The 11302-nt window shown below is 35.5% G+C and overlaps 1 protein-coding gene across 4 annotated transcripts; it reads left to right on the plus strand.

Annotated features, from left to right (window-relative positions):
• The first annotated feature begins 427 nt into the window (after nt 1–427).
• LOC113119848 (death domain-associated protein 6-like) lies at nt 428–9842 on the plus strand. Of its 4 annotated transcripts, none has more exons than XM_026289536.1 (11): nt 428–513; nt 1438–1683; nt 2620–2988; nt 3623–3754; nt 3966–4082; nt 4506–4737; nt 4871–5040; nt 6823–7009; nt 7106–7577; nt 7833–7956; nt 9030–9842. In XM_026289536.1, the coding sequence occupies exons 2-11, from the start codon at nt 1459–1461 to the stop codon at nt 9087–9089; spliced, it is 2088 nt and encodes a 695-aa protein (XP_026145321.1). In that variant the 5' UTR covers nt 428–513; nt 1438–1458; the 3' UTR covers nt 9090–9842. The 4 variants fall into 4 exon arrangements, with proteins under 4 accessions (XP_026145321.1, XP_026145320.1, XP_026145319.1 ...); XM_026289535.1 differs by having other exon boundaries at nt 433–513; nt 1435–1683; XM_026289534.1 differs by having other exon boundaries at nt 435–513; nt 1381–1683.
• Nucleotides 9843–11302: the final 1460 nt, after the last annotated feature.

An 11302-nucleotide genomic window follows, 5' to 3' on the forward strand; every position in this document is an offset into this window, starting at 1 on the left:
CATTTGTCTTAAACCATTAAGTTATTTGTGTATGAAGAGGCATTTTTTTTTATTCTTGACACAACTTGCTAATGCGAGGATTTAATCATCAGTGAGAAGAATTTATGAAACATTAGATGGTCATGTCGAAGAATTCGTTCCAACCTTATGAGCAATGAGCGTAGAGTTGGGTGTTTTCCCATTTTTATAAAAAAAATTCGCCCCATTTGCCTGCCGACAATTATTTACCAAACTTTGGTGAAACTTTTGGCGCATGATCTGACGACATTAAGTACTATTTAGTTTGATGACACATAATTTAACTATAAACTGTAGAAACGTCCCCTGAGTTTGTTTGGGTCAGGTCTCCTGTTCCCTGTGCGGCGCTGATCACTGACATCACTGCGTACAGATCAGATCACAGAAGAAACAGCGCTCAGCCAATCAGCGATCAGATTACTGTCCGCCAGCGAATCAGCGCGTCTCGTGCTGAGCCGTACTTAGATCCAGCGCTGAGTTCCAAGATTCGAGCACGTAAGTTGCTTCCGATTGTCTTTTTATTGATTGTTCATTAACGAGATTTTATGAAAATGATTTTACGATGTTTTTTAAAGATTGTGAGGAGTATGACATATGTAGCTACAATTCTTGTTCGAGGGTTTAAGGCTTTTAACAAACACGGAAGGAAGCACCACTGTTTGACCGAATTAAAGAGCCACAGTCTCGAGATCAGCAGGCAATATAACCTCAAATATTACATTTATGACCTATAATATGAAATTATTAATATTATAATGTTAAGTTGTCGTTGGCCTTAGTCATCCATTACATCTGGTTGCTACAGTATTAAATAAAAAGGTAACATTACCATGGTAACTATAGTTACCGCCAAAATACCAGAATCATTACATTATTATGATCATTACTCATCATATATAGTCAGTCTTCTGTTTCTTGTTTATTACAGTGGTGACTAATACCATTCAAAACTATCTTAAAGAACATTTTGCTTTTAAGTTTCAATGCACACCAACATATTTACGATTATTGATATTATTCGGCCATATTATTACATTTATTATCACAATGTCTCTTGCATGTAGAAGTATTATACTGAATGCTATATTTTTCTCTAGGTACAGACAGATTTTGGCCTCTCAGTGTGGACTTTGACTGTGTCTCTTGACTCAGTGCTCAAGTACTTACCGAAAACTGAACAAATAAATATTAGATAAATTAATGCATACTTTGAAGAGTTTGAGATATCAAAATGCAATTGGATATGCATTGCGATTTTAAATATAAATGAAATATAAATGCATCTACTCTGTTGGCTGGGTTATATGACGTCAATATTGCACAAAGAGTGAACTCATAAAGAGTAACTGGTGTGTTTTTTAGGTTTTGGTGTAATTGAGATGCAGACCTGACCCCTCCACATTGGTTACTCCTCAGCAGATCCTCTCTCTTTCCTTCCGGATGGCCGGAGCAGTGATGGAAAGCATTGTGATCCTTGATGATGATGATGAAGAAGAAACTTGCACATCTGCATCCACGTCCTATTCTCATGCTACGAACTGCCAGCCGAAAACACCTGTGAAGAAGCAGCTGCCGCCTCCAACACACATCACACAGTCTCCATTCGCCTCCGCAAAGAAAGATGTGCATGTCCTAAAAGTGGAGAATGAAAAACTCTTTGCAGAAGTATGTTTGTTAACAATATTTATGTGTCAGAATATACTGACTACTGACTTAAAAAATAGCTAACAGATATTATGATGTCTGACAAGGTTTTTTTTTGGATTTCTGCATGTCTTAAAATCTTCTTAATTCACACTTTCACAAAAACAGGCCTGACAGAGTATTAAATTGGAGCAGAAACTCTTAAGTTCATGAAGTCATATAAATGTGGCATGCAGTGCAGAAAATAAATATCTGTTTTCCAATACAATAATCTAAACATCCTTCGCATGTACTTGAGATGCAAAATGAAATATGAAGATCTTGTTTTCTGAGAAATGTTACTAAATTAAATGTTTATGCTTCAAACATGAACAAATATGTCAATGAGGTACAAAACTTTTCTCTTTGAATTTAGTAGATTGGAATTAAGTCCATTGAAAGATACTTGTTCTTATTTTAATCATAAACATTTAATTTGGATTATTTTTCAGAAAACAAGACTTCTTATGTAATTTGCTTCTCAAGTACATGTATCTTGATTTATGAATCTTTTTGCCCTTGAAATACTGATGAAGAACATGACTTTTTTGGAGTATGGTCATAAGACACAGGAGAAGTGATTTCCATCTTCTAGTGTTTGAGAGCAGAGATATTCAAGCTTTAAGCTGTATACATACACTTTGTTTTGAAAAATGAATTAAAGAAGTAATGGAAATCTAATGGAAAGTTGTGTTTTTGGAGCATTATAATACAATATATGTACATTTGGAGACCATATTAATGCGTTTGTGTTCCAATCAATTTATTCCCTTCATTTTCTTTACTTTAAATTTACCATAAAAGCAACAGAAACCATGTCTTTTGTTGCTGTTGTCATATTAAAAGTATGTTGCATTTTTCCTCCCTTTTCCCGACTTGAATCGAACCCAATGCTGGCGCTTTATTCTGCTCGTCCAGTTTGTGGACCATTGCTCCAAATACTCTCAGGACCATCCCGAGGTCATGACCTACCTCCAGACCAGATACTCTAAGGCCCTGCCGACCTTCCTGACGTCGGTGGAGTTTCGTAACACTGTGGGCCGCTGCCTCACACGAGCCCAGGCCAACACGGGCAAAACCTTCGTCTACATTAATGAACTCTGCACCGTTCTTAAACAGCACACAGCTCGGAAAAGAAGCTCCATACAGTCTGTGCCTCCCCAGACTAAACCTGAGCACACGAGCAATGGCACTAGTGTAAATGAGGAGGAACAGGTTAAAGAAGAAGAGGAAAAACCAGAGGCGGATGAAGAAACCAAGAAAACGAAAAGGGCTTCAAGGAGACAGGTATAAGAGCAGTCCATCATAACTCAGAGATGCACTGAATTTATATGATCATCTAACAGTGGTCTTGAATTTCTACATTAACCCTATTAGATCTAAAATGCTTTGGTTTCAGTAATTTTCCATAGGGATGGAAATTACTTGTAAGGTTTCCATTGGGATTTAAGAAAATTCAGTAGAGTTTGGATGCTGTGTTTCGTTTAAAGTGGGATGTAGGATATTCCTATTAGAAAAAGCAATGACTTTTGGCCATAAAATTTATAAATCACAGAAATGTAACTGTTACAACTGTTAATGTAAAAGTTTTGCAAGGATATTATTTTAGACATTTCCATTAATCATAAAACAGTGCAAAATACAGGTTAAACACTAGCAGAACAAGTTTTTTTTTCAGCTTATAAATAGGCTTCCACAGAATATATAAAGACTTACAAATATCTGTCTGTGTTAGATCTGTACCAAAAGGTTTATTTGTTGATGTAAAGATATTTTTGTGCATAAAATGATTGGAATTAACTTCTTTAAAATGCTGCTGTTATTGCTTTATACTTGTGGACACTGAAAGGAACTGAGTGGTTTTGACTGAATATTTATTCCTGTGTATTGTAATTTGTGTGCGTATTATGTTCTGTTTCAGATCGCATACCTGGAAAACTTGTTGAAGGTGTATAATGAGGAGATCCGGCGGCTCCAGGAGCGAGAGCTGAATATCGATGATCTGGAGAAGGAGGACTCCAGCTATATTCAGGAGCACAAGCTCAAACGCAAGGTACGTCTCTTCATTCCTGATTCAGATCAACTAAACTGAAAGTTCTGGAAAAGTCTTTGTTTCTAGTTTTCAATAAATAGTCCGTTATGGACAAAGTTCTTAAAGTTATGGTATATTGTCACATTAAATTGAATAATTTTGATACAATCAAATGACTTTGAAGTAATGAGATCTTATCAGGTGTTATAAGTTGATGTTTGTGTGGTCTCAGATGATGAAGATCTATGAGAAACTGTGTGAGCTGAAGGACTGCGACACGCTGACGGGTCGAGTGATCGAGCAGAAGATTCCCTACGGTGGGACACGCTACCCAGAGATCAACAAAAAGGTGCTTCTTCTGCTTGTGAACTCCCTTTCCTCAAGATGAGTCCTCTGGATTCTCATAAATAAAGCTTCCTAGTTTCCCCACTCCTCTGTCCTCAAGACTAGGATATTAGCTTTGATCAGAAATGGATTGTAAACTTAAAATTATATACCATCAGAAACAACCAGAGTTTATTTAAGACATCTGATGGTTATCTTAAATTTATTTAAATTCTTAACAAAATGAAAAATACACCCTAATAAAGGTAAACATTGCTCATGGAATGAAATCTAGAATATTAAAGGCATAGTTCACCCAAAAATGATTTTTTTGGTTTGGAACAACATGATGGTGAGTATTTTGGGGTGAATTATCCCTTTAAGAAAATATTGAATACCGTATAATTTTCCTTTGTCTTTACTGTCTTCTTTTCTCGTTGGTCTGTAGATTGAACGCTACATTAACAGTCCAGAAGCTCTTCACAATCCACCAGACTACACCGATATCCTGAAGGTGGTTCAGCGTGCCAACGAACGCTACAAACTCATGCTCACCCGCAAACAGATCATTCAAATCGCTCAAGATGCCTTCAGAGAGACGGGCAACAAACTACAGGAGAGACGGCATCTCGACATGGTCTACAACTTCGGTTCCCACCTCACAGATTCCTTCAAACCTAGTAACTCAATTCAGTTACTCTCTAACTCAGCTAGATCAAGTCATATGATTTACTCTCACCAAAGATGTCTGCACATTTCTGGATTGATGTAATGTTTAGTGATTGTAAGTTTGAATTTCTGTGTTTCCTTCAGCGTTGGACCCTGCTCTCACTGATCTAGCTCTGAATCGCAAGCTCCGCTCAAACAGAGACATGGCTCTCAGCAGCCTGGAGGAAGTGATCACCAGATACGCCACGAAACAGGAAGACATCGAGGTCGAGGAGATGAGGAAGAGACAAGAGAGAGACAGACTGAAAAAAGAGGTGAAGAACCAATTAGATTCTAATATGTTGTTTGTTTTGTTCAATAATTAATTTCAGCTTCATGTGTTTGGTTTTTCTCCATTAGAACCTGAAATGTCTTCAGTTATAGAATCAATCCAAAATATGAAATACTTAATGTATTTAAATACATACATACAGAAAATAATTATGATTATATTTCATAGTAATCAAAATAAAAGATTATTTTAAAAAATCTTGTTTTTGATACAAAAGATACTGATGAAAGATATAATTTATAAGTAAGATATATTGCTGGGCAATGATTAACCCCTTAAGTGTCACCCCCCCTTTTTGGGGGTAGAGCTGTAAAGGGCATGTCCAGATTCAAATTAATGTAATTCTGGAACGGTTTGGAATATGAACCTAATTTTGGGCTCGTTTTTAAAAACACACTTGGAAGTTTCTTGTACATGTGAAAGAAGTTGAATAAAATGTAAAATAAAAAGTTATAGGTGTTTAAGTTTGTTGTAATAAAAAATAATAATTTAATATTTATTTATATTTTATATATAAAAAAAAAAAAAGTATGTGTTGAATTTAATTTCATGTCAAATGAAAAGCCTAAAATCTAAAGAAGTTGTGTTCCAAATTTGACATTGATATCACAAAAAATGAGGTTTCTGTGTTATTTTTAGTTGCTATACCAACAATGTCCACTAGGTACTAGTCATAATCCTTGTATGAATTGTAATGGACGACTGATTTGATTTTTTTTATTCAAACAGCAATAAAACTTTCTAGATAGGTTGTAAATGATTTTTTAATCAAACATAGCTACTAGAGTGTTGTTACAGAAACTTCATACATGATCATGATCATATTATCACATCATATTATGATCATACATGAAATTGACATTCATTAAATTTTTTACTGAATACTTGCAACATCAATCATAGATATACAAATATACATATTCAATTTATTCTCAAATTTTTTTATAAAAACTAGAAAAGATGTTTTGTCTGAATTATTGGCAGCCAAAAAAATATAAGAAATATATACTTTCGTGATTGTATATGTATGTATCAGCTTTTTGTAACAAAAGGCAACTACTTTTTTTATTTTGCTAAATTTTCTTGTCACAAATTTATGAATTACTGTCACTACATAATTTTAAATATAAAACAGTGGTCAAATATAAAAAATACAACCTCTAAGGTCTCCAATGATATATAGTTTGTCAAGATTAGTTTAGGTTTAGTATAGAATATTACGGTTTTAAATATGCAATGGCTTTGGGCCCACCGGTGGGCCAGTGACACTTAAGGAGTTAATCATGCTCTCTTCCAAAATAAAAGTTTTTATGCACATTATATTTGTGTGTACTGAGTAAATGTATGTGTAAATTATATGAATATAACTATATAAAATATTTTCAAAATAAGTGTTGTATTTGTCTTCATATATACATAATAAATATACACAGTACACACACATTATATGAATGGGAGGCGATTAATTGTTGCCCAGCACTAGTAAGATATAAACAAAAATTTAAAATATTACTATTTTCTATTTTAATTAATACATTTAATAATCTTTTAAAATATTTGAAAATACAAATGTATAATACAAATAATAAATAATACAATTAACTTTTTAATCGATGTTAATAATGCTGTTATTATATTACATAATTACGTCATTTAAAATGTAAATAAAATATATTCCTATTTCTGCGTTGTCAAAAATGGAGCCAGAATCTCCTTGAAACCACGAGCAGCCTTGAATCTGTTTGTCCTTCTGTCACATTTACAGGCACTTAATGGACAGCAGAGTGACAGCAAAGAAAAAGAGAAAGAGAAAGAGAAAGAGGAGGAACAGGAAGAAAAACAAGAGGAAGAAGAAGAGGAGGAGGAGGAAGAAGAAGAAGAAGAAGAGGATGATTCCTCTGATCCTGACATTGAAGAGGAGATCCAGGCCAGTCAAGAACAAGCTGGTCCAGGTAAGATCTGCAGAAATCATCTTCATCTCCTTCCTTCATGTTGCTTTGCCATTTCCTGCAGAGAAAACCCGTTTCTCCTTTTCTGATGTGTTTCAGATGACGATGAAGAGGATGCTGAAGAGGAGCAGCTGAACAACAGTGACAATGATCAACCGATAGACGAGAACTCTCCTCTGTCCATCAAATCATCGGTGCAGGACACCGAGGAGGATCCGGGCGATGATGACCAGCGCTCTCCGGCCAGCAGCACACACGAGACAGGACCTGAAACAGACACAGACGGCAGACCTGCCAAACAAAGCCCTCCGTTCACAGAGACTCTGGATCCGATGCCTACAGACGAGACTGAACCTATCTCCTGGAGTGACATCAAGAGCACCACTTCCTGCACTGAGACGGTCTCCACCAATCAGCACACACCGTCGACCCCTGTGAGATCAGCCACCTGCAGTCATCTACCTCAAACAAGCCCTCTGCTGATCGACGAGATGGGCAACTACAAGAAGAGGAAACGATCCTCGCCTGGAAAACAGACCGCTGCCTTCAATGGGACCTGCACACGGGACAGGTAAAGCTGAACCAATCATGTGTGATTGATGTTAGAGGTTTAATGAACACAACACATGTGTGGTGGGGGTTTATATCATCATATCTCTGAGGGGAAATCACTCTCTTTAGAGAAGTTGACATGGTATGTTAAGAATATCATGGCTGCTGGTCTGTGCAAGGAGGACGCATGTCAAGATTTTCACTGAATACTGGTTTTCTGCTTTTGTGTTCATCTGGAGGACAAGCTTGCTTCATGCAGTTGTGTTTTTCTCAGGGATATTCCTCTGGATATGGGTGTGATCTGCTGTCCTGAGGAAGAAGATTTAACCAGGACGAGGAGTTCGGCTCAGGTCACGGTCCGAAGCTCACGAGACACACCACCGCCCAAGAAAAATAAGGTCTGCTTTACACCGGCATTGAAACACTGCAGTAAATGCATTAGAATTTCTGCTGAATTGCTTTTACATGTTATTATTACACCATAACTGTAGGCTCAGTTATTTTAGCATGACTTCACCTCAGTAAATTCAATGCATTGTTTTCATGTTCATTAATATAGGACTATATTATTACTAATATTTTGAATTCGTTTTTTATTTGAATTTTTTCTTACATTTTAGTTTTTTTTTTATTTATATTTTATTTCATAGTTATATTTGTTTTGGTACTTCAGCTTTACAATAAAATGTTAAATGTTGGCTTGGTAACTTATGGAAATATTTACTGAAATTATGGAAGTAGATGAAACATGCAAAAAACAAGAACCAAACATAGAGAAAAGTAAGCTTTTGTGGTTTGTTTTGTCCTAAAAAAAAACTTAAAAACTGACACCTAGAGGAATATTGCTGTGAATCAGTTTAGGGATCCAGTTTCATTGGTTTGCATCAGCTTTATGAATTTTCATTTCAGCATTATGAAACAGAAACACAACTTGAGTCAAGGCTTGAAAATGTGTACAGAAAATGTAATAAAAGCATAAATACTAGATAATAAATTAAATAAAGATTTTTTCAATATTGAAAATAATTCACATAACTACATTTATTAATAATACAAATATTTTAGCACGACTGTGTTCCATAACAACCCTCTCAACCATCTTAATAATATTACAGCTGTGTTATTTTGGTATCATTAATACAGTCTTGTAGTATTTATTAATAATCTGAATTACTAAGATATTTTTTTATTTTTAATCTTCTTATAATTTTAGTAATTCTGTTGGTTTTATTAGTTGCTATTGTTTTATGTCAGTTTCATTTTCAGTTTTAGTCAATTTAGTACTTCAACTTAAAACAGAAATGACAAATGTTGGTTGGTGACCTGCTGAAATATTTCCTCAAAGTATTACAAAGTTGTTGATGTTTTTTAATTTGGTGTCAATATGTTTTTTAAATGTGACTGAGCAGTACACACAGCACTTTCGGCTCATTATATAAAGCACTGACTCGTGTTATTCCTGTGTTCACAGGTGAACGTGGCGACTCAGTGTGACCCGGAGGAAGTGATCGTTCTGTCTGATTCGGACTGAGTCACAGGGTACAGAGCTGGCATCAGTCAGCGTCCTGCTCCGTTAGTGCCTGCCAGTGTTAACAGAGAACTAAAAACCTTTATTTTACTTCGGACTGGTTCAGTCAGGGTTTCAACCACTCGTACGCAATGCCACCGTTTACTTTTTATACAAGGGAAAATGGATCGCTGTTATCCATTCAGGCTTTTTAGAGGTATTTTGGCATATTGTGTATGGGACTTGCCTCTAAACATTCTTACCCCGAGGGTTTATCTTGTATTGTATTTATGGTTTTAGTTTGAGGGTTTAGATGCAATCCTCATCTGTGCCAAGAGTCTTGAGGGGAAGAGAACGTTCTCTTCTCAACTCAATAAATGCTCCGTTTGTGCAGTGTTTGACTTACATGTTGATAACTTTATATGGTGCACTGTGGATTTTTTCACTGTGGAATTAATTTTCCCCATAAATTATGAGCTTTTTTACAAACATTGGAAACTTTGTTTTCAGATCTTAACAAAACAGTTCACCCAAAAATTAAAATTCAGAGATTCATTCCACCTTTTTTGTGTGTGCAATACAGAAAACATATATGGATATAAAAGGACTTGAGGGTAAATATTGAGTTTTTATTTTTGTGTGAACTGTCCCTTTAACTGGCCTCAGGTGACTAAGCACAAGAGTTGAGTGTCCTCCTGCACAATGATTTCTGTAAACTGCTGATGATTGATCTATTAAATTGATCAGTATTATCATATTAAAAATGGTTTTTAATTACTCTGCTTAACTTATTGAGGATTTAATTGGCATGAAAAAAGGTGCATCAAAAGAAAGGTAACCATATTAAATCTGTTGTAAAAAGTTATACTTGCATTTATATTAATAACAAACAATATGGTGCTTAAATGATACATTTTCCATTTTTATATATATGTATTAGACGGAGAGAGAGAGGGATATTTTGCCCTAAAATGAAAATTATTTTTCTTTTTTCTGCAGAACACAAAAGATCTGAGTTTTTGGACTCCAATGTTCAAAATATCTTCTTTTGTGTAAGTTTTGAACAATGTTAGAGTTGCAAAATAATGGCACTTTTGAGTGAATTATCACTTGAAATAAATCAGGGTAAACTGAAATATTGAAAAAGATCTTTTTTTAAAAACTGACCGACTTTCAAACAGTAATAAGACAAGAATGAATCATAATTTGTGCACAACATACTTTATTTCTCTTTCATTTGAAGATCTTGAATCTTGTGAAACCATTGACATGTAATTCTGTCCACATCAGGAAATGCTTCGTCTGCTACCGTTCGTCACATACTCAGTTGAGATTCACCACAACAGTTGTAGACAGAACAAATATATATTTTATTCATCAGTACAAAATACAGATCTCTAACCAGATTACTCAAGCAAGCACTGAATCATGCTTTTACCTACTGGTTATTTTTAAATTAGCTTTCAAATGTTCTCTACTCCATTGTTCACACTTCAGCCTTGCTCATTAATCTGAAATACACACAGGTTTGATATAAAAGTAATACGAATGTGTGGATAAGCAACAGATGTGTGATTCCTTCCAGCTCACTATCTTCAGATCCCGGTTTATGTATTGTAATATTTTGAATAGTTGCGCAAATGTTTGAGGTATATGGTTTCTGTGGTGCATCTGTGGTACAAGGCAACTACTGATCACTGCATTGACATTTCCAAACATCCACTCAGACGATTAAAACAGTCTTGATCGGTCCTAATCATGATCCGTTAGATCATCTTCAAATGTCTTAAACGTTCTTGTTCAGTTGCAGACGTTCACACTCATTTGGCAGGTCATTTGCATACTTCATTCAAGCTTTTCATCCATTCACAAATCAGGTCTCGGCCTTCATGGAAGGCAAACATGGAAACTATCACTACTGGTTCACTATAGGCTACATCTAAAATACTGCAGGAGTTCAGTAGACGGATGCCAGGTGCTTATGACTTTGTATTGAGGAAGTTGTGTCCCCCTCAATGTTGATGTTGGTTTTATTGGTAAAAGGACACACTGTAAAGCCCGATTGCACTGTGAGTTGGTTCATTTAGGGATCCAACTATCTACAAACCCTGCGTTTCCCTGCTCTTCAAGCAGTAAAGGGCCCTTCACACCAAAAATGATAACTATATTAGCGTCCACACCAAAGCACAATTATGTTCGGTTTATTATAAGCACGCTCTGTTGTTTTGTGCTTGAGC

This window comes from Carassius auratus, chromosome 19 (genome assembly GCF_003368295.1).
Source record: "Carassius auratus strain Wakin chromosome 19, ASM336829v1, whole genome shotgun sequence".
Lineage (NCBI taxonomy): Eukaryota > Metazoa > Chordata > Actinopteri > Cypriniformes > Cyprinidae > Carassius > Carassius auratus.